We start from the raw sequence: 25,033 nt of genomic DNA on the forward strand, positions 1-25,033 counted from the left end.
GAGAATTAGGCATATCTGAATTTAAAAGAGCGTCCTGCCCACATACATTGGAGTAAATGGATAGAAATTGTCTAATTTTACAGAAAACACTCTAAATTTCAACACAGTGGTGGAATATTGCATATATTTTATTATGTTTATTCACAATGTTTTGATAAACACATATAAAATATCATATTTTTATATATTTTTTAATAATTTTTTATTGTCATTCACAAGTTTGCAATGCACTGATGTCATGTCATGATGTTATGTAGTTTGATTGTTTGCTCTTTTGCACAGTTATTATATTCAAGGACGTGTCAATGTAGACAGTGCAGATATCAAACTGGTCTTTATTCTACAGCAAGGCAGAAATCTTGGTGCAGATGCTGCATCTGCAGCTGTACATAACAACCTTGAAATTCTTAACCAGTCGCTCGGGAATACCAGCACAAGGCAGAGTCAGCAGCAGTCCGTTCAGCAGTCGGGGCAGAGTCAAACAGTGGACCAAGATATGGCCAGGTTTCAGTTTTGCAGTCATGACAATGACAAAACAGCAACATTTTATTTAGCATGCATTTACAATACAACAATAAATTTGCAAAATAAAGCCAGAACTGTTGCACACTGTAACGTTACATGAATAAAACTTTTATCGATGTTATTGGTTACTTCATTAACACGAACTTACTTCAAGCTGCCTTGAAGGACAAGAGGAGGAGGAAGATGATGCCGCTCCGTGTCTCTCCTGAGAGCTCATCTTTACAGACTGATCGAAGACGATTATTAGACGATCGAAGGTCTCATATAATAATAAATTATATAATTATAGGTCAAATATTATTTACATATTGTTAGTAAGTAATACAACAAAGCACGCATAACTACAAATCACCGCGAGAGCTTTCCAATATGCGCGCCACTGAGTGACGTCTGTACATCCGGGTCAGAGAGCACCTGTCCATCAAAAGCTCACTATCCAATCAGAGTAGATCACTGTTAAGCCCACCCCCACGAGAGGTTTGTCTCAAAACAGCAAACGAAAAACTGCGGCGTAAGCGTAAATCTGTGGCAATGTATTCAGAATCCACGATTTGCGAAAACGAATCTTTGAAAAACATTAACAAAAAATGAAGCATATTTGAAGAGCCTGTTAAATTCGATGCGACTGAGTTAATTTTTTTTTTCATTTTAATTGTGTTTTTCTTCTTTTGTAATGGAATATTTTTGATAGTTTCTGAAAAAGTTACGTTCAGTTTTATAAAGTTACATTCATTATTATTGACACAATCGTAATTCCATAGTTTCATGGCGGGTAACATACTGTGCTCCAAAACATTGGTGCTGATTGGCCCAAGAGGAGTCCTGTGCGCCAATGAACGCTATCTATCGATCTGCGCTCGATTGCTCTTCCTTCATCCTCCAACTACCCGGATGTCTGTCTCAGTAACTTGAAATTGAATTTGAGAACTGAATCTGAATTGTGAGAAGTGAATGTGAAGATATATATAGAGAGTTTAATTTTCAGTGAGGATCAAATTTTATTAGACTTCAGTTCCAAACGAATAAATTCAATTTCAAATGATACAATTCAGATTCAGTTTTTGAATAAATTCAATTTTAATTAAACAATACAATTTCAAATTATGTGATTCAAATTCAGTTTTTCAATGCAATTATTCAAGTTTAGCCATTCAAATTCAAATATAAATGGTTCAAATTCAGTTTCTGGTGGCACATATTTCAGCCCATACAATGCACACTGAAATCTGTTATGATCCTGTGAAAGGCATAATAAGCAATGACTGCATCACATAATCTCAAGCCAATACTTGTACATCATAGAACTAAAGAAAGGTGGAAAGGATTTAATGCAATGGCCTCCATAATGGTGCCTCCATGGAGACATTGCATTATTGCTTGATTTCTTTTATACAGGACATACTGTATATAATTAAGTATACATTCAAAGTTTCATTCAAACTTCATTGCTGTTTGGACCTCCGTTAATTTTAAACTTTGTAAAAATTCTAAACGAAAGTGGTAATATGAACTTTATTGCGTGAAGTCAGCACATCTGTTGAACTGTAATGCCGTCAGCAAACCTGGAACATTGCTGTGTAGTTACAGAAATGTATCTAAACCTTGGAGTGTTTATACCAATATGAATCAAGAATTGAAATCAAATCATTAAGAATATGAATGAAATTCATATTTATTCAATATTCTATATTCATAACAATATTCAATAAGGAAGGAAATCGAGAGATTTCATTATTGGTCCTTGGACATACAGTATGATAGTCCTTAACAGTGAAAACAGCAGCCATATTATTGCCTGAAGATAAGGTTAACAGTTGCAAATTGATGTTCTACAAACAAGTTGGACTCCAGATAATTTTATTTAATTCATCATTTCAGGTACCTCTTAAGGCCCAGGTATACTTTGTTTTTGTGTGTTTCGGATCGGCTCGAACTTGGTCGACCACGATGCCTTTGTGAGTGTACTCTACTGACCACAAGTGAATAAGAATGCGTTCGATTCTTAATGATACTCTTTAAGTGGAGTCAATGGCCGGTGCATGTGCAGACGTTGCACACGTACGATGTCCGCAAATCGAGAAAATGTGGTCGTCATGTGATCAGGACACGCGGACTGGCTTATGATAAAATTTACACATACTGTGCGTGGAGTGTACTGTATATACTTTGGCCATTACTCAAAATAAGGTTTTTGCTTAAAGGGAAAAGTCTCAAGAAGGAATAAGAAAGTGTAACGGTGCATTAAGAATTAATAAGACTCCTTGATCGGGTTCACTTTGCTAGGCTTACACTGGTGACTGCATTATGCTCTGTGTCACACACACAAGAATCTGAGACAAGCTTGTCCTTTTTTTAAAATTTATTTCTCTCTTACCTCTTCTCTCCAGCGGGTCTGCGGAGGAGCTTTCGTCTCAGCAGGAGGGATAAGAAGACAAATAAATCCATGTATGAATGTAAGAGAAGTGAGCAATATGACACAGCTGATGTGACCACGTATGATGAGGTGGCATCCTACCGCAGAAAACACAGAGACAGGCACAGACTTGTCATTTTAGTTGGTAAGTTTTCGTGCATGATGACAACTTGGCTTTCTAAAAGATATTACAGTCCTTTTTTTGCCCTCAGTATGGTGGGCATATTTGTTTATAGTGTTAAAAAATATCCAAAATATAATTTCTGACAAATAACATTCATATGCTGCCCGTATTCAGGCGTATTTGTATTGGTTAGCTCAGCATCTGTGCTTGGTATTTTTATTGTTTTTCTACTCTTGAGGCCACTGCAAAATCAACACAATTTTTGAGGCTGCACACAAACAATGTTCTACCCACCCCAGCACTCGCCTGGAACCCATAAATTCAGTTCTGCTGTGAGCCTCTCACTGAGCTCTACCCTAAGGACCCCTGAAGCTGACAGGACCGGCTGATGAATAATTCATTTTTGTGGCAATTCATTCCCTGCACTGTTATTCTGTTGGAACATATCTATTGAAACTCCTAATATTATTCACAAAAGGATTGTTAACACTTGCTTTCAAGTGAGCAACGAGGGTGACATCGCAGTGAGACATCAACTTTACAAAGTGAAAAATCCTTGAAATGAGCTTAATACAAAAGTTGATTCTCAAATTTGGTGCTAGTTTGCCAAATGTTCTGGCACAAAGCAGTGTTTCCCATTTGAATTTTTTCAGGAGCAGTGCTGTTGTGCGCGCGTCCACAAGCCTGCAACCCCAGACTCGTATTAACGCATGTCGGCCAAAGAATAGAATAAACAGGGGTGTCGAACTCCATTTCAGCCTGGTCCACATCAGAGTTTATTTGTGCCCTCAAAGGGCCCTTTGAAAATGTGGCACCAGCTTTGACTGCACCCATGCAAATAATATAACATGTTATGTGCATTGAAATGCACATTTGACATTACAGCATTGATTTTGAGGTTAGGATGCTGATGAAAATTATTATATTAACAACAGTAACATCTGTGGAAAAAAAAGAACACCTCATTTTTATATGGCTAAATTGAAATATTCTGGCAGTGTGACTAAGTTGGTTCTTCTTTAAAGATTCCTTTCATCAGGCTCCTACTAATTAAACTACAGTCATGTCCTGGAATTTCTGAAGGCAAACAAAACTACTTACATTTTCCTACAATCAGAGAGTATTACAAGAGTACAGATTTTACACAGATGGAAAATTGATAGCTTGGTCCATAATTATGAAAATGCACCATAGCTCTTCCATAGTATCCATAGTTTTAACAATGATATTTGTAATAGTTCATGGTAACCATAGGTAAAACTATGCATGGCTCCTCACTACAATGGTTAGTAACTATCGTTTCAATATAAAGAACTATAGCATTTTTGTTATGAAAAAACAGCAGCCTAAATGCATTTAAAAAGTTTTACTGCCACAACTATCATATACAGTACAGTTAGTGTTACTACAGTAAATACATGGTACATTTTTGTAAGTGTTGTGATTGGAGAATTCAAAAGCTTTCTAATTTATGTTTTGTCCTGTTTTCTTTGTCAGTGCCATTTAGAATGTGGGGCTGTTTGTTTTAATCTAGTTTCATCACCGATACCAAATAGTTTTGCAACAGACAATTCTGTACCTTTTTCAAACGGGTTTCACGATCCCTGCCGCGCATCTCACTGGTTCACAAGCTCATTTAAAATGGTCTGTTGTTCGGTTGAAGCCAGTCCACAAATGACCGCACCTGCTCTGCCCTCGTGCTGCTATGATTAAGCCGTGTTGATAACTGACCCATGTAGCGCTGTTTCATTCTGCTTTTGAAGCGAGCAAAATGCACTCAGGGGAACACTCATTAATATTCATGAAGAAAATGCTAACTGATTGTTCATTGAAACGTTTGATCCCCTGCCATCCTATGTTTTAGAAATAAGCTCACCTGCCACTTGAAATTAAGTGAGTTTGACATGTGTTGTTATGCGGTGGCATCACTGTGAGTAAGTGCATTTATTTGTGTGTGTGTGTTGGGGTCTCTTTCGCAGTGTAAAAGGCCCACAGCTGACTCGGGCTGGCAAGTGTTATGTTGCTTCAAGAATATTAAATGAACATTTGAAATCTCAACAGTGGCACTCATAATTCAGCAGTGGTGCAACGCTGCTACAAAATGCCTATATGGGAAACACTGCAAAGAATACAGTGGCCAGAACAATGAATTAAGTGTTTCATATGAGGAATTTAAAAGTATGAATAAAAAAACAAATCAGATTTGTCTGAAAGACAGATTGCCAAATTTCCAAATAGTTTTGAAACAGCTCTTAAATGAATAGTTCACCCAAAAATGAAATTTTGTCATAATTTACTCACATGACAGTTTCAAACCCATATGTTTTTGTCTTCTACAGAAAACATAATGAGGAATTTGAAAGTATGCCCCTTTTGCTGATTTCAAGACAATGGAAGGTCAAAGCGACAGAGCTTAAAGAACCAAGAAGGATCATAGAAACTAGTCCATGTGGCTCATGTTTAATATTCCAAGTCTTCTGATGGGAATCAAAAGGTTTTTGTAAGAAACAACCTGAAGTTTAAATAATTTTTCAGCTAAAATCTTGGCATCCGTTCATCATTCATGAGCTGTATGAGAGAAGTTTGTTTGTGTGTGTTCATGCAACTTGTTTATTGAATGCCTTTAAAAGACTTTAGATGTTATGCACGGTCCGCATGGGCTACTTTTATTATATTTTTGGGTCTTTTTTAAGCTATGAATTGAGGCAGTATCCACTGCCATTGTACTGAGAGCACAGTCCACAATATTCATTAAAATATCTCTTTGTGTTCCACAGAAAGAAAGTCATACAGGTTTTGAGTAAATAGTTTTTTATTTTTTTATTTTTATGTGAACCCCTAATCTCATCAACTCCAGCACCTCAAAGTAAGATTTGGGTTTATTCTGTACCCATATGCTGTTTTTCCTCGTTATATAGGGTTTGTTGTTGTGAAACTTGCCTCATGAAGAACATTTGATGACCAGATGCACACAAATATTTCACTTACAAATCTGTGAGAGGTAGCACAGGATCATAGTTCACTCCAGTAGACCGGGATGTGTTTGGTCAATGCAACACAGCATGTGGATTCTATCGCATTATTGTTGGTGCACATAATTAATAATGTTCTTTTGCATGCATGTGTGCATGTCTGTGTGAATATATAAGTTGGACCTTTTAATTAGTCAGGCTTTTCTACTTGAGGAAATAGTCTCTGGTAATTTAAAGTTGGCTTGTGCGGTCAATCTAGTGCAAATATAAATATATACTGTATATATTTTTTATGATTATCATTGAACACATAAAAGCAAAACATAAATACACAGAATCAACATTTAACTCCCACTACCACTCCTTCCCCTCCCCAACCCCACCCCGACCCTCATCAAACAACCCTGTGGTCATACATGAGCACATTCACACAAAAGTATACACACAAATATAATAATCACACACATTAACAACTCCAGCCAACTTAAAATCACGTTTCTGGTGATCATTACACTGGTTAGGACCCAATTTTTTTAATGTTTATTTCCTATATTGATGACATAGAATCTATGTCAAATTTTGAATTGCATAATGTGCACCCTTGCATCTCTAGATACATATTTGATATTTTTTTGAATCCTAGCCCACACTCCCTCCTCTAATACCAAGTTTAAATCTAACTCCCTTAATCTCTTGATAGAAGTTAAAGCTCCATCCCTCAGACTCTGAATTAGCAGGGAGTAATACACTGATGCCTCGTGACCTTTTCCAAAAACAAGTTGTAACTTATCTTCTCTGATTAATTTGATAGAAAGGCGAAATAGGGGCAACAACTTCATGTTAAATACAAAACCAGGGAGGGGCTCTCTTAGGCGGAAGTGACCAATGAGCCAAATGTAGTCTAGGAAACTTACCATTCCAAATGAAGGACTTTGCTATGCTATCAAATTGCTTGAAAAAAAAGAGGAGGACATCTACAGCGAGAGATTGTAGCAGGTAGTTACATTTTGGAATACAATTCATTTTAATACAACATTAACATTAACCTTCCCAATCATATGTAAATATAATGAAGCCCACCTGCCCACATCGCTCAAAAACCTTTTTTATTAAGGGATCAAAATGAACTCTAACTAAATCAGACAAATTTGCTGGGAATAAAATGCTCAAATTCATAATGCCCTGTGTGAGCCACTGGAAGGCGCCCATCTGGAAAGCCGTTACTGGGCAGGACGCTGTAAACTTTGAAAAGGAATTAATAATTCTGTGGAGGCAAGGAATAGATCTAGGGGGGTCGGAGACGAATAATAAAATATAATCTGCATAAAGCAAAAGCTTATGTGCCATACCTCCCGCCACCACCCCTGTAATATCATCTTCCCTTCTTATCGTGGCTGCTAATGGTTCCAGGGCAGAACTTATGGGGAAAGATGGCAACCCTGCCAGGTGCCCCTATCTAAAGTAAAATTATCAGAAAAGAATCCATTTGTTTATACCGACGCTACCGGGTGTCTTTAAAGTAATTAGTCCATCTAACAAATTCAGTAGCAAAGCCATCTAGCCTCAGAGCCGTTAGGCAAGGCCTTAATTACCTCATTACAATCTCAGAATCAAGAAAATGTTTTTCTCAGTTGTCAGTTTTGGGAGTTCTAATTGTTCTACAAAGTTTCTAATATTTTAATCAGTAGACGAAGACGTGGAACTATAGAGCTCAAGATAGAATTAATTAAAAGCATTATTAATATCAATGGCCGAGGTAGAAATTTCACCACCAGCAGATTTAATTGAAGGAATGGTAGAAAAAGACTCTCTCTGCTTTATATATCTAGTTTTCCTGCTTTGTCCCCCGAATCAAAGTATGCCTGTCTTGCCCTGAATAGCCAAAACTCTACCTTCCATGACAAAATAGTGCTATATCTGTATTTCAATCGGGTCAATTCTCTGAGGCCATCAGACGACATTCATCGCTTAAGCGCTGCCTCTGCACTTTTAATATTCCCCACAATTTTATATATATATATACAGGTGAAACTCGAAAAATTTGAATATCGTGCAAAAGTTCATTAATTTCAGTAATTCAACTTAAAAGGTGAAACTAATATATTATATAGACTCATTACAAGCAAAGTAAGATATTTCAAGCCTTTATTTGATATAATTTTTATGATTATGGCTTACAGCTTATGAAAACCCCAAATTCAGAATCTCAGAAAATTACAATATTGTGAAAAGGTTCAGTATTGTAGGCTCAAAGTGTCACACTCTAATCAGCTAATTAATCCAAAACACCTGCAAAGGGTATATATATATATATATATATCCACAGTTCTGAATGAGGCATACTGTATGATCCGACCCCTAAGAACCGCCTAAAGTGTTTCCCAAGCCACGCCTACAGAGGACCAGTTGTTCTCCATATGAACATTTATTTCGGCCTTTAAAATTCGTTGAAATACAGGATTTTTCAAAAGGGATACATTAAAGTGCCAACTATATGATTTATTTTCTCTATATGTGGCAACACCGCTAAACTCACCAGGGCTGGAAGATGTTTAAAGTTGAGCAATCAACAATAGATGAAATGACTTGGATATAAATATAAACAAATCTATTCTAGAGTAATTCTTATGGACTGATGTAAAACATGTATAGTCCTTACCAGATGTCTCCAAATGTCTGTAAGTCCAAGATTTTTATACATCCTGTGAACCATCACTGTTGCTCTTGGGGACTTACACACTTCTGCTTCACTATGATCAAGGACCATCAATAGATTAAAGTCTCCTCCCAATATTATATCATGAGGGGTGCCCGCAGCTTGCAACATTCCTTCAAGAAATGAAATGAAAAAGCCCTGATCATCAGTGTTAGGTGCGTAAATATTAGCCAAAATCAACCTTTGCCCCTGAATTTCTGCTAAAACAATAATGACTCTTCCTAATTTATCTTTAATCTGTTTGAGACATTTGAATTGTAGATGCTTATTTATCAATGTAATGACTCATCTGTTCTTAACAGTACTAAAGAAATGATGTTCACCCCATATCTTATCAAATTTTTCAGCTTCCTGCAGGGAAGGATGCATTTCTTGAAGAAGCACTATATTATATTTCTTACGTTTAATAAAATAATAGCCTTCCTTCTTTTTATGGGGTGCCCCAACCCATTCACATTCCACGGGGAGAGAGACAATCCACTCATATTATCATTTGACATTGACATATTAGAAAAAAATTATTGTGTGACAAAAATACAATTTTAAAGATGACATTCCAACATTGGTTCAACAATCAACCCCAGAACATAAAAAAAGAAAAAAGAAAAACGTGCGCCAACCGGCGTCCATCTCTCTAAACTCAAACAGTCCATGCACACCTACAAGAGCCTCGTGACAACTTTGCCATTGGATTGCTCAAATCTGATGCTTCTACACAAATGTTGTGAGACAGAAATACACAACAGAAAATATTCTATAAAACAAACTCCAGCCAACAAACTGTCCCGAAGGAGTGTTATTCCTTAAAACTAATTCCAGCCACTAGGTGGTACCAGCACAAAAAGAAACATAAAGGTGCTCAGTTTCCTCGGACGGTCAAGTGAATGTTCAGTGAGTCAGGCTCACTCGGCTGCATCGAGAGTATCACACAATGACTTACTCATTCCATTGACTTTATGAATGACATCGCTTGCTGTGGGCGTGTAAATATTTTGCGGCCTTTCTTAGTATCTATTCTCAATTTGGCCTGGAACGTCAGTGCAAAAGCGACCTTCCATTGATTTAAGAGTTTCTTGCATTCCTTGAATCGATCACGTTTCTCCCTTGTCGAAATTGCTAAGTCTGGGAACAAGGAAATGCTGTGGTTCTTCCAAGAAATCCTTCCTTTACTCCTTGCCTTGCGTAACACGAGATCTTTATCGTATGATCTCAGAAATGTGGCCAGAATTGATCGGTTCCTGTCTCCCTCTGTGGATCTCCAAGCCGGAACTCTGTGAGCTTGCTCGATTTCCAGCTTATGGCCTGTTATGTTGAGCAGACTCGGGAAGAGCCCGTCTAGGAATTTCACCAAATTCACCAAAACAAATTCCTTTCCGATGACTTCAGATAATCGATCCGTTTCTCAACATCTTCCACTCTCATAAACAACTCAGTGAATTTCATCTCCATAGCGGTGATCGATTGACGTATTACAGTAAGATCCTCCAATTCAGCAATGACCTTCGTCAGCATCATCAACATGTTCAAAAGTTGACGCTGAATCTCTTACACCTCACTGGCCAAATTGAGTCCTGTGCTTTCGGGCTGCTGCTAAGGGGCTTCAGCTTGAGCACGTAAGTGTCTTTTAATGTCTCCAGAGCCCAAGGATTTTTTGACATATTGTCTTTCTACAATATGGTTTGGAACAGTTATGGGTCAGGGTGTATCGAATCTTACCGGTTTATGAGACAAAAATGATTAAAAACAGGGGTAGCTCAGTGGTAAAGACGCTAGCTATAACCCCAGGAGTTTGCTAGTTCGAATCCCAGGGTGTGAGTGACACCAGCCAGGTCTCCTAAGAAACCAAATTGGCCCGGTTGCTAGGGAGGGTAGAATCACATGGGGTAACCTCCTCGTGGTCGGTATAATGTGGTTCGTTCTCAGTGGCAATGTCTCTGTGGCAATGCGCTCAACAAGCCACGTGATAAGACACACGGGTTGACGTCTCAGACATGGAGGCAGCTGGGATTCGTCCTCCGCCACCCGGATTGAGGTGAATCAATATGCGTCCACAGGGACTTAAAAGCACATTGGGAATTGGGCATGACAAATTGGGAGAAAAAGGAGAAAAATTATATCTAAAAAATAAACTAGCAAAGTGCGCAGAGCTCGCTGTTCACACGTCCGAACCTCGCTTTTTTTTGTCTTATTTTCTTTCATCCTCTTTGAAGGTTGTTTTATTGCATTAACTAATTAAGTAATAGATGATCCTATTTGGAAAATCTATTCTTTAAATGCCTCCGATATTATTGGGTGTTTCCAACGTGATGTAAATTGTTGGCCTAATAATTTGTCTTATATTGCCATTGCTTTTGCTGTTTGAATGAAAGGGATTAATTTGAAAGCACATCCTCTCACATTAAACTTTCAAACTCCCAATACGTGTTTACCCCTGACTGTGGAAAACAGGGTCAAACTGTTACGAATGGAGGCAGCGAAGGCAGACGAGGAGAGTGGATCTAAATGCAGCTTAACTTTATTAAATAAACAAACAAATAAACACAAAGGAAAAGCCCACAATGGGAAAACAGGAAACTTAAACACGATGAAACACAACTGAGAACTCGGGCAGGGAACACATACCAGGCTTAACAACATTAGACAGAGGGGAGTGAAAACAACCGGGTAAAATGGGAAAACGGGAGCCAATGAACAAACAGAACTCAAACAAAATGACAGGGTAATAAACAGAATTCAATGGCAAAGTAACGATGGCAGGTGAAAACAATGAACAGAGAACACGAAAGCTAACAAGGAAACTATGGAGCTACAAGGGTGACAAAAATGACAAACAAAGGTGGCGTAGTGGCTAAAGCACATGGCTGTTAATCAGATGGTTGCTGGTTCTAACCCCACGGCCACCACCATTGTGTCCTTGAGCAAGGCACTTAACTCCAGGTTGCTCTGGGGGGATTGTCCCTGTAATAATTGCACTGTAAGTCGCTTTGGATAAAAGCGTCTGCCAAATGCATAAATGTAAATGTAACACAAACAATCACCCATGAACAAAATTGCTTTATTCCCCTTTGTTTTTTCCCTATGCTTTTTCTAACACAAATGACCCATGGTTTGCAGCTTAATTTCAAACGACTTTACAGACGAATTAAGATCATATCTATTTGGATACATATTAATCAACAGGCCAAAGTCAACACATTTTATATATGCACAGTTTTGCGAGCCCGCTGTAATGTTTTAAATGAAACCTGATTATTTAACAAAGCAAATTATCTGTTGTTTTCTACATGTTTGAATTGAGATTGAAGAGATTTTAGTTGATATTCTCCGGAGTAGTGGCAGTTCAGACCCAGACAGAATTGTGTTGGAACATATGAATGACCATTGAGGAAGTAAATTATATAAAGTAGCTGTCGGATCAGATTCACTACTTGCTTTATTTCAGGATTTTACAGATCTTTCCAAACATCTCTGTCTGATTTATTTTAATTAAACTAGGACTGTCAATCTATTTACATTTTTTTAATCAAATTAATTACACAAGTCGATAAATTAATCAAATAAATTGCAAATAATTACATACAAAATAATTTTTTGTGGTTTGTTCCTCCTCGGACCGCTGTCGGTAGGTACTCACCACTGCTAACTGGGAGCACCCCACAAGCCTTGCCATTTCAGAGATGCTCTCACCCAGTCATCTGGACATAACAATTTGGCCCTTGTCAGAGTCGCTCAGTTCTTTACTCCTGCCCAGTTCTCCTGCATCCAACACGTTGACTATGAGAACTGATTGAACGCTTACCATCTAACCTACACAGACCTTGACATATGGACTTGTTAGGAGATGATCAACATTATTCTCTTCACCTGTGAGTTGTCATAATGTTTTTTGCTCATCAGTGTATAATACAGATTGAAATTCAGTGTGAAAGAAATTGCATTATTGTGGCAGATGAATAAATCTGATGATTAGTGATGACTACTAACTGCAGCCTGTGCCAACGAGACAGTGAGGGGCACTTTGATGATCACTGAATGCATCACTTCAGTCTTCTATGATGGACTTCACAGAGAATGTTCTGCTGCCAACTTCAACCGTAAGACATGCTATACTTCACTGTCCACTGCCTGCACCTCTGGCTTAGAATGGACTTCACCAAAATGAATCTCCAAACTTCCAGCCATTGCTATCCACACCTCGCTGACCTCCGTCAGCATTATCTTAGTTATAGGATGGACTACACTCTCTTAAAATGGAATTCACAGATGATAAATGAATGCCAACTAAAGCCTTCATCAGCCAAGTAAAAAAGGACACTGCATCTACACAAACTTCTTAAGTCAATTCAGGACTTGATAGACACTCAATCATGAATCTTAAAGTTTGTACAAAATCCATTAGTTTTAAACATTGCCCACCAACATCTACTTACATAAAACAAGACTTGTACTACACATATATAACTAATATTGGTGTTATACTTTAACTGTGGACTTAAACAGCATAATTTTCTGTAAAGCTGCTTTTAAACAATGTGCGCTAAATATGACTTGATTAGAAAATGCAAAAAGTGGCTTAAGAACTCTATTTTGTTTGTTTTATTCTCATATCATTAAACAAGCCTACAGTTAACAACAATCTGTTTTGCATTAAGTTCATCAATGTGTCCAGTTTTCACACTATGCATCCTTGCGTTCTGTCTGCACTATTTTTCTTTTTTTCTCTATGTAAATGTGCGTGCCTTAGACGCGTTTGAAGTGTCTCACTGGAATTCAGTCATAACACATTTTTAGATCTCTTTATCAAGTTAAAAGGAGTGGAAACTTTCAGCAGTTCTCATTCATTCACCTATTGACGTAACTTGTAAAAATAGATGTACTCGACAGTCCTAAATTAAACATTACAATTTTGGCTGAAACGTGTTATTGTTACTTTTCTTTTTATTTAGAACTTCATATATAATTTTTTACACATCTAAGCAGTTGGCAGAGTCTTGTACAAGTACTGTAGCATGCCCAGTCTCTCCATGGTATCCAGACCTTGCCAAAAAAGCTTTGATTTTAAATCAAAGTATCACACCTGTAAACTTGAATAAACTTTATTTTGCTTATTTATCAGACAAAGTGAGTGGACTATGTTGAAGCCAGCAATAAAAGTAGAGGGTGTCTTGTTGGGTGTTGAAACCAGGCTGGATAGCACCCCACCCACATTTAGCCAGCCCAGCTGCTCAAGGTTAACTGAATGTGATCTGCTCCATGCTTGGCCTGGAAGTTATTAAGCCTTTGGTATTAGCCATCTCCCCTAATGAGGGCCCTAATGATTACTGACACTTTAACTACCATTGCAACCTGCTCCTGTGAACGCACACAAAAACTTGGATTGAAAAACAATTTCTCAAATGTGTTATTTAATGGGGCTGTTATAGAGTAAAGGGCAATCTATTGTTTAGGGTCATTAAATTGTATTTCAATGAACAGAATAGCCAGGGAAAATATACACAAAGACAAGTCAGTTAACCTCTCCAGTGCACTCCCATTGCAGCCACATTCAATTTGAAGGCTGTTTAGACTGTGGGGATTTGGCAGGCTACTCAGTGCTCAGCAACTAAAATTCTAGATTTCAGTGCTGTTCATGGTTCTGGGACTCAAGCAGTCAGCCATTCAACAGAGATAGGGCAAGCCACTGGAGAGATGAGACATTGAGGGTTTAAACTAATTTTGTACATATAAAGAGTGAATGGAATGGCCAAGATAATACAGGCCATTGGTCATCCCATTGACAGGGTCTCTATGTGTACCTGGAAGCAAGCAAGCAGACAGATTAACATCCACAGAAAAAACATTTGAGTGTGTATCCTTTGCACATGAAATATGGCTAATGGGAAACGTGTAGTATTGTGTATTTCTTCCTTTTCCACCTACAACATATGCACAAAAATATGTTCATGTTTTACATATGGCTCTCAAACAGGAGTTCCACATTTCTCAGTGACCCAAAAAATGCATCCACTCTCTCAATTTTGTCATGTATCAGAGTGGAATAAGGATAACATGTTCTGCACCTTCATGTGCTTCTCATGGAGAGATGTGTGCGTGCATTGGAACGTTTATGATGCTCCAAATGAAAATGTGTATTCTGTCTCCAAGTCAGAAAAACATGTTTTCTGTTCTCTGACATATAGATTTTGATTTGTGCATGTCTTAAAGCCATTATTAAAGGCATGTTTGACTCTGCATTACAGTATGAATCCTGGCCTATCTTTAACAGAGGCCTTGATGTGAGGAATCACACAAGGGTATCAAATCTCTGATCTTGTGTGTTTTTGCTGCATATGTGGCTTCCTGTAGTCACAGAGGTCAGACTCTGTGACTACAGGAAGAAGAATTCAGGGCTTTTTGTAGTAATCGAGATACAAGTATATGCAGAGACCTGTATTTTAGTGGATACCCCACCTCATACATTGAATACAAAAGGAGATATTATGCACTATTATTATACATTTACATTTATGCAATTGTCAGACGCTTTTATCCAAAGCGATTTACAGTGCAATTATTACAGGGCAATCCCCCCGGAACAACCTGGAGTTAAGTGCCTTGCTCAAGGACACAATGGTGGTGGCCATGGGGTTAGAACCTGTGACCTTCTGATTAACAGCCCTGTGCTTTAGCCACTACACCTCCACCACTCCATCCATTATGATGTGGGTCTCATTTCCACATCTTTATTTCTTACAATGAAAGTGAATTTTGACTAAGGGTGTCAATCTGGCAAGGCAAGGCAAGTTTATTTATATAGCACATTTCATACACAATGGTAATTCAAAGTGCTTTACATAGAAGAGATTACAATAAGAATAAAAAAAATAAGAATTATTGAAACAGTTTAGAATATAAAATAAAATACAGTACAACAGTCGGACACACAATGGCACAGTGCTCATTCAGTAAATGCACAGCTAAACAGATGTGAAGGATATGATATGGCAAACATATTTTTCTTTTTTTTAGTAGGAGAAAGAAAGTTATATTGGTTTGGAAAAACAAAAGGGTGGGTGAACTACCCCTTTAATTTACAAATCAAGCACTATGAGAATTTATGTCCTCTGTCTTTTTGTCACTTTTTCTCCCTTTGTCCCTTCTGTGTGGAAATGATGATGGGAGCCAGCTGTCCATTAAGAGTGGAACCTTGTAGTCTTTTTGTGTGGTATAATGGAAACAAATCTGAGACCAAGGACTACAGACCTTGAGAAGCCCATCAGAAATGTGACCTTTTTCTTTGCAGTCCAAGCCATGCGATACAGTATATCTTGTCACAATCAAACAGTTATTATATATCAAGTAATTAGGTATAATTTATTACTAATTCCTGTTTCATTTATGCCACATACAGTAATTGTCACTGTCCATGCACTGGGATGTTTGTGACTATTTGTTGACTGTTTGCATGTGTTTGACAGTGCCTTGAGGACATTGATGTACAAGAACTCAAAGACTACTCTTTGTGCTAGGTCTCACCCGGTGTTACTACAGAGACATCGCCATGACCGCATAAGTGATGTTGGTTTATAAATGTGTCTTTCTCTCTAGGTCCCACTGGTGTTGGTTTGAATGAGCTTAAAAGAAAGTTGCTGATATCGGACCCACAACATTTTAGTGTCACAATCCCACGTAAGTCCTTCCCACAGTGTGCACGTGTGTGTGTTCCCAAAAGTTAGTTGAAATAAAACCTCCCTTTTGGCATGTCCAGCGATGTCCTCAACTGAAAAATAATGTTGTTATTAATATTATTATTATTATAAAAATATGTATGTAAGATAAAGTTTGGGACCGATTCTTCCTACCTTTTTTGAGGTACCCTTGATGCACTCCTTTTTGGGTACAATATTATCTGTACTGGATAGACAACCAGATGAGAAAACATTTGTCCCTACTAAGATGACTTTCTCTGTTAGCTTATCAGTCTGTAATTTATTGGCAGCTCACCTAGTGATGCACTCCTTTCTGTCCAGCAATAATGCCCATGACTGTTCCAGCTGTTCCCTGTCTCTCCCTCTCTCATTCTCTGTGATCCAAGGAAGCACATGATCCAGGGAAATACACCAGAGCAGACATTTTGGGACAAATGACTTGGCCTGTGATTAATGTATTTATACAGGCTATGGTGTGGAGTAATTGCATATTTGCAAAAAAACTTTTTTGGAGGGAGTCTCAGACAGTGGCCACAGAAAACCCATGACTGTTGATATAATGGTGGGCTGTTTGTTACATTTAAGTTTGGCTTTAATAGATGTGTCTGATTCAGGCTCTGACACTTTAAAATGCCACTGGAATTAAAATCCCATCCAAAGCTTTTTGCTTTAATGCTGCCTAATTGCTCACAAATGTGACCTCTGCATTAGTCTGTATAATGTAGCCCAGCTTCCCTCTGACATAACAGAAGATTGAGATTTAAAGGGATGGATTCTTGGAAAGTGACTATTGCCTTTTTGTTTTTTTTCTTCCCCTTGTTTAATTTTTTTTTAACACTACCTGTTGGTATGGAATAATATTGAATATTAGAGAGAAATAAGAAAATTTAGTGTTTAGTTTTGTTTTTCATGTTAGCAACAATCAGGTCTTTAAAAATGCACACCAGCCATGGCAGCAACACTAGCAAGATTGTAGAATACGATTAGTTGAGATCACTTGAACATTTTGACTCCTCTCCAGCCTTTACTACTATTTTCCATGATCTTAGAATGAAATTAAAATTATTTTGCCTCACCAAAAACATTTCCAATGCCACAGAGCTAATGCCAGATGAAATATATTCTTTTTCTTTCAGCAGTACAAGGGAGTGGGTTTTTTTTTTTTCTTTGTTTGTGAGCGCTAGCAGTTGGAGGTATAATAACATCTGTGGTGCCCTTCCATCATGGGAGGGTGATACCTTTTCATCAAGTATGTGATGGGACAAGGGTATTATTAATTTACCTCCCTTAAATTAGGATGTCCAAAAACTCATTATTCATGAAACAGTAGATGAACAAACCCCGGATGAACTTCGCCATCCCCTGAAACATTTTGCTTTCCTACAGGGTAAGGCCATGAGGAGCGTCTGCCACAAAAAGGTGAATAAAAAAAAATGAAGAACTGTAAATTATGCATCTCTTTTCAAGTGTAAGTGCTAAAACCACCCAAAAAGTTAGTTGTGGTTAAATTGTACTTGTTTAACAACAGTAAATTATTTTTGTTGTTTTTGTTAGTACCTGATGTAGGTTGACAGTGTAGCTGTAGGACAACAATGATGCAGGACAATGCCAGCAGATGTAGTTTGTCTGGCAATACATTTATACTACACATCTTCATACCTACACAACATACTTCATTAATGGGTAAAAAAGAAGGCTTGGGACTGATGCCTTTTTTTAACGCATAGATAATCCGAAAATGTTCTAGATGATTATTGATCTATATCTGCATTTCTTCAGAAAAAAAATAGGGCTAATCGTTACACAATAATTTTTGTCTCTTCAGACCTATTTCTCAACAAAGTTGTGAGAAGCAGGGCAACTTAAAGAGGGGCGTACACCAGACACATATGGTGGATTACATGGCGCGTTCTAAAATTAGAAACAGTTATTTTCTATGAAGGTACGCACACTGCCGCTGCTGCTCGCTGTCTGTCAGCGGTGCCAAGCTACAACTCTAGAGGGTGTTACATTTTTTTTGGACATGGAGCGCAACTCATTATCAGTGGACATAGATTATTTACACTAGCCATCACTGGATGATATATTGTGTATATGTATCTTTTATCATATTCATTTTTTGGATTTTGTGGCTTGAGAGCTTGAATGCAACATTTTCAAGGCTGCATACAGAGAAATTGCTTAATAAACATTGCCATTTACAATTGTTCAGTTTGCGAGTTTACACCAGTTTCATACACTAACTGACAATATCATCAATGTCAATTTGTTCACTCTTGAAGAACAAAACCCTTTATAACATTTCTGTGTTTGGTGACTTGATTCACAACTTTGGACTGTCACCTGCATCGCATAGATGTGTCCTTCAATATTAAGTACAGTCAATGTTATATCAATCCCATGTGGTTTCCCAAAGCTATTACGCCAAACTACTTTAAACGTATGGTCAGCTGACAGTGAATTGGAAAGCACACAAATTAGGCTTCTACTTGAAATGCTGGCTAATGTTAATTTATTGATGCCTATAAAAGGTATCCAGAAAATAACGTTCCATCAATAATTGATGTATCGATATTTGATGACATTTCTAATGAAAAGTACCAAATTCAGTATATACTCTGAAAGTATGGAAATTCGACAGCTTCTATCTCTCTCTCTCTCTCTCTCTTTTTGTTTTAAAGGTTCATTCACCTAAATATGAAAATTCTCTCATAATTTACTCGCCCTCATGCCATCTAAGATGAGTATGACTTACTTTCTTCTGCTGAACATAAACAAAGAGTTTTAGAAGAATATCTCAGCTCTGTTGGTCCATTCAATGCAAGTGAATGGTGTCCACTGGCCAGGCCTTTGAAACTCCAAACAGGATTTCAGTCAGCATAAACAATTAATTCAACTCTAGTAGTCAAATCAATGTCTTCTGAAGTGATCCAGTTGGTTTTGGGATGAAACAGAACAAAAGGTAATTCCTTTTTAACTGTACATCTTGACAGCAGTCTCCTTGGCAATAAATGATTTCAAGCTCGATTACACTTCTTAAAGTATAGAGCCATCATGGATGCCAGAAAAATGCTTCCTCCAGAGGCTGTATACTAAGGTAGGAAGGGACCAAGGCATGTCCAAATTCAATGATCGTGTCACATCCTGTCTACTGAGATACCTTCATCTGATACATTTTTGAAGGCAGCATAGATGTATCCTTCGCTGCCTATGAAATCCCACAATACTGTGCGCTCCGGGTCCTCAACGGTTGACTTGAAGAAGAAAATAGCGGTAGCGAGGCAGTTATTAGCCAAGTTGTGTATAAATGTATGTTTTTATTAACTTTTTATTACTTTTCTTGTGAGAAAGAAGTACTGTAGTTATTAAATATATGCTTGGTTATCACCAAAACTCTCTTGATTTTGTTCTAGATTATCAGACCATTCAGTCCAATTGAGCCACAAAAAAGCAGATGTGTTACCTTTAGTGGAAACCAGATGGCGTTAATCAGTTGCTGGTCTCCTACCAACAATGTGATGTTATGCTGCCGCAGTAGCCTGTCCAAAACCAGTTTCTGAAGGTACCTTTGTGCGCAAACGCTTTGTTGAATCATTGACTTATAGGGCAGTCAGGCAACAAGACAGCTGCCTTTGGTTTCGTACACATCCCTAGCATTCTGTGCAAGCACTTGGAAGTATAATCGAGCTTGAAATAATGATCATGCCTAAAGATTGCAATGGAAAGATGTACAGTGAAAAAGGAGTTCTTTTTTTATCTGTTCTATCCAAAACTGAAAAATTGCTTCAGAAGGCATTGATTAAATCACTACAGTCATATGGATAACTTTAATGTTGTCTTTATCTACTTTTTGGAGCTTCAAAGGCCTGACCACCATTCACTTGCATTGAATGGACCAACAGAGCTGAAATATTATTTTAAAAATCTTTGTTTGTGTTCTGCAGAAGAAGAAAAGTCATACACATCTGGGATGGCATGAAGGTGAGTATATGATGAGAGAGTTTTCATTTTTGGGTGAATGAACCCTTTCATACTTTATACAGTATGACTGAGGGTTCATTTTCCAAATAAATGGTGATGTTGGAAATCTGACTGCTGTAGGGTTTCTTGGTTCAGGTTTGGGGAATATACAATTAATATTAATGATTGTAATCAATGATTAATCATATGGTTTGAACCAGATACCAATACATTCTAAATTGCCCTAAAACAGGGATTATATAGCCCAAAAGTCTGCTTCAGATATATAGATAATTAAACACAACAAATTATAATTAATTAGGAATATACATCATATACAGACAGGCTGTATTAATTTTCAGAACACCTTAATGGAATTAACCCGTACCGCAACCAACCAGTTCGTCCAGCAAACCACTTTGCTCGATACTCGATCAATTCTCCAGAAGGTTTATTCTTAGTATAAGCTTACTTAATCAAAGCATGTTAACTTACTTTGATAATATCAGCTCGTAGCTTTAGATCGCACATTAAAGAGGCTTTGCTTTATGACCAACAAACACAGACAATCAAGCGTATAATTGGGTTTAATACAAGGAACTAGGATATATCACAAACTTAACAAACGTAGAACACATTTAACAACAAACATTTAACATAGAACAAAGTAAAACAGTAAGGAAAAATAAAGAGATTTCAGGGATAGCAAACTTGTTACAACAGTTAAACCTTAAGAGCCAGCAAGGGAATTACACACTTTAACGCATTTGAATTTAGATGGAATAATACTTGCAAAATGGACCTTTGTGTCGCTGAACAAGACTGCGTGTGTGCGTGAATGTCCTCGTTGCGTCCGTGAGCTGGAGGATTTCTGTTGGTGCTCCCCGAGCGTGGATCGCTCGCGGGAAGTTAAAAGCATCTTAGGAGTAATGGTTGAAACTGAGAGAGAGTCCTTTCACCCAGAGGATATCGGACTGCTCCAAAAACGTAGAGTGTTGAGCTTTGTCCGAATACAAGAAAAAGACTGAGATAAACGCCAAATAAAACAAAAGACATGTCTGACGAGAGTGACACAAAAAGAAAAAGCAAGAGAGCTTGAAGAGAGATAAAAGCGAGGAGAGAAGACAAAAGAGAGTGATTCCACACCAGATCTTGACTTTTAAGGTAAGGAGGTCACACCTCCTTTGGGAGAAATGACCCAATGAGGCTCCTCAGTTTTGGCGCGAGAAGGTTCCCTTTGTCTTGTCAAGGCTCGTCATTTGCCTAATTTACGACAGTGTCCTGGATGTGGTTTGAATCACTCAAAAGATGGTAAAACATAGCTGAATACATTTTAATGTAACCTTATATATATATTCAGCTAGGCTGAGTCGTAAGGTTTAATTTGATACAAAGAAACTTGTATTTGGTACACTTAAAAGTGAATATATATTCTTAGACCCTTTATATATAAGCCCTCAGAGTTTAACTACACAACTAAACAATCTTAACTAGTTTGATATAACAGCAGAAATACCCAAGCATACGGGAATAAAACATATTTCCTTAAAAATAAGCCATTTCGTGGTTTTAAATGGTATGAGTGTATAGATTTTCAGTGTGTAGATGGCGATATCACGAGTGTCTCTGGAGAGGCTCTTTGGGTTGTAAAAACGTCAAGAAGCATTCTAACTCCCAGATTTGCTGGCACTACCTGGTGATTTAGATGGAGAGTCACAGGGTGTGGGGGTTTTAGGATTCATACTCTACCATTCATACTCTACACTGCTACCAGCCCATTATTATAATGACCTGTTGTACATTAAAAATTATTATTATTTATTTAAATTGCCAATACACCTTGATTAATAGATAGAGAGATAGAGACAGCTCAAGAGGGGCTTTGAAAAAACAGATTGAAAAAAGGGAAGAATAAACATGGAACAAGGCGATTTGGAATTGTGATAAAAGTTTAATAGTTTGTTTTGGAGCTACTGGCAGTATGCAGACAAATACTTAGAGATGTGTTGTACAGCGATCTTTGTCCTACCCAATACTTGTTAAACATGCCGCTTTGTTCCTCAACATGGCAAACTTTGACCCCAGCTGTACCTACTGGAGCAGTGCTGACTGGACTCGCACATGTCTTCTGGCAGAAAGCAGGAGCCGGGGCTTAATGAGGGACAGAGTAAAGTGGTCTTTTAAAGTCTTTATAGAGCCACTGCCTGGGCACATGGATTAAGGCTTTACTAGAACTCTCAGTCCTCAAGCAAACAAGCTAGAATTCTTAGGGCAAAGTGTGAAATCAAGGGAACGTTTCAACACCCTAAATGAACATCTCTGCCTATCATCTTCTTGAAGCAACTCCAGCTACCAGTTTATTCCACCAAGGTCCTCCAAGAAGCTATTTTTATTATTATTATTTATTTATGGGTTGATTTCAGAAACTAGGCTTACAACGATACATGTATCCATGCCAAATCGAATTGATACAGGGCCTTCGGGATGGGACACGTAGTCAGACGAATGATAACATATCTTAGCATGCATGAAACTAATATTAAAAAACATATATCAAACTACACAAACCACATAGAGCTAAAATGAAAAATGATTACTCGGCAACAAGGGACTGCACAGAATCAAAACTTAAGAGGAAAGAGCGCCAAACAGAACACTAGAAACTGAGGATCAGATAAATGCATGTGAAGTTTTCACTAGCTCGCTATTTTTCCCAACTGTGATGAACTCAACAATATATAAATATGTCAGACTTGAGCCACAGATTGAAGATTCACCGCCGTCTCTAAAATCTGTTGTTTGGGAAGGCGCGGCGAGAAAGTACGAGCGTGAGGTGATCGACTGTGTTCTGGGAATGCTACCGGGTCCATGAATGACAAATAATATGCGAGTAAGGGTAGCCGGTGGAGTTTCTGGTGCCCACCTAGGGTATGATGGTGCCCTCCTAGGGAGATGGTGCCCTACGCAGACTGCTTAATATTTGTAGTGGGAGTGGCAGTACTGAGAGTAAAATTTCAACAGCAGGGGACATTGTCAATGCTAACAGATCCACCCTCTGCTCTAATAATATGATAATCCGATTTTCCTGGAAAAAAAAACCTTGAAAATTCAGTGATAAGGACAAGTGGTGAGCTGAAAGGCAAAATGTACAGAAATCTGCACTGCTAATGTCTTAATTGTGTTACAATTATTATAATTGTATTTTTACTTTTATTTTTATGTTTTTATACATTGTGCATATGATTGTTTTGTAATTTCATTGAAGAAATATTCATAGTGCAGTTAAGTGTAAATGAGCCTTCACAATAAGAATTGTTGCCCATCAGCCACCGTTTTCAAAATAAATAATTTAAAGAAAAATTATTTGTTTTCCCTGCTATACCGAAACCATACTGAACCATAACCCCAAAAACTAAGTATGTAACGAACCATGAATTTTGTGTACTGTTGCAGCCCTAACAGAATCATATCTTAAGTCGAGTTAAGTTTTAAGGGTTTTTCACAAAATTCATATTACAGAAACAAATCCAAGCATGATTTAGGATTCTTCTCATATCTTACAAAATCTTTTCTTATCTCTAGTTAAGATAAGATAATGCACTTAGGAAATGTTTTTCTGTAATAGATTTTGTCCTAAATGGGATCATAGCTGAAATTGCCATGGTTACCAAGCAGATTAGAAAATATTCTTAAATTATGATCCCTCTGATACCTTTATCAACTAATGCATTCAGATTCTAATGCCACTGCATTCTCATAATCATGTAAAAGGAGAATGTAGAATGTGGTCTAGAGCTCAGGTTCTAGAAACAATTGGTAATGCTACAGTTCCACAAAACCAACTGAGATCCAAATGTCTCTGCTCACATTTACGCTTTTTTATCATTACATTTTAAATAGTTTTGTAAGATTTCCCAAAACAGCATGCTTCCAATTATCTCTAGAGCATGTATACAGTATAATGAGCAGTTACGGTGTGTTTGTGTTCAAATGTGAAGAGGCATTTACTAATCCTTTCCACCTTGCCTTATTTCTTACAGACACCTCTCGACCCAAGAGACATCAGGAAAATGAAGGAGTTGAGTATCATTTTATCTCCAAACATCTTTTTGAGGCAGACATTCACAACAACAAGTAAGTAACCCTTCCTAAACTTCCAACACATAATCCTGTTTTTTTATTTTTTTTAATGCCTTAGACTGAAACACACTACTGTGTATTTTTTAGAATTAGAACAAGAAAGTTCTAGTTATGATTTGGACTGAGAATGTGAAAGTTTACCATTGAGATCAAATAGTCAGTATTAATCATTTAGGTTTACTGGACCACTTACTTTATTCTCAGGGTTGTAATTATGTCAACCATAACTCTGACATAAACACACCACAAGTGTGAGAGATATAAATCTGAGAGACTGAGTCTTCATGGCCAGTAAGCATTCAACACATTGTCCAGAGAACTGACTGAACTTAAGTAAATCAGCACCACAGTCAAAACACTGCACAACAATTTTTACTGATGTTGTCTGTCTCAGTCCCGCGCTCATAGACACTATGGCAAACATTCACCAGTTCTGCCTTTCGGCTGCCCACTATTCTTTCATTTTTCCACTTCATTTCATCCAAGCAAGTTGTG

At 37.7% G+C, this 25,033-nt stretch overlaps 1 protein-coding gene across 3 annotated transcripts in view; it reads left to right on the forward strand.

Annotated features, from left to right (window-relative positions):
* The window catches only part of LOC127633291 (MAGUK p55 subfamily member 7-like), a 131,320-nt gene that overhangs the window by 92,175 nt on the left and 14,112 nt on the right, over positions 1–25,033 (forward strand). For 2 of the 3 annotated variants that reach the window (XM_052112298.1, XM_052112300.1), the window contains 3 exons: positions 2,913–3,083; positions 16,338–16,418; positions 24,439–24,532. In XM_052112298.1, the coding sequence (XP_051968258.1) occupies positions 2,913–3,083; positions 16,338–16,418; positions 24,439–24,532 (346 nt within the window). The remainder of the gene's footprint in view (positions 1–2,912; positions 3,084–16,337; positions 16,419–24,438; positions 24,533–25,033) is intronic. The other variant, XM_052112299.1, reaches the window with a different exon arrangement.

The sequence above is a fragment of the Xyrauchen texanus genome, chromosome 40 (genome assembly GCF_025860055.1).
Source record: "Xyrauchen texanus isolate HMW12.3.18 chromosome 40, RBS_HiC_50CHRs, whole genome shotgun sequence".
NCBI classification, from domain to species: domain Eukaryota; kingdom Metazoa; phylum Chordata; class Actinopteri; order Cypriniformes; family Catostomidae; genus Xyrauchen; species Xyrauchen texanus.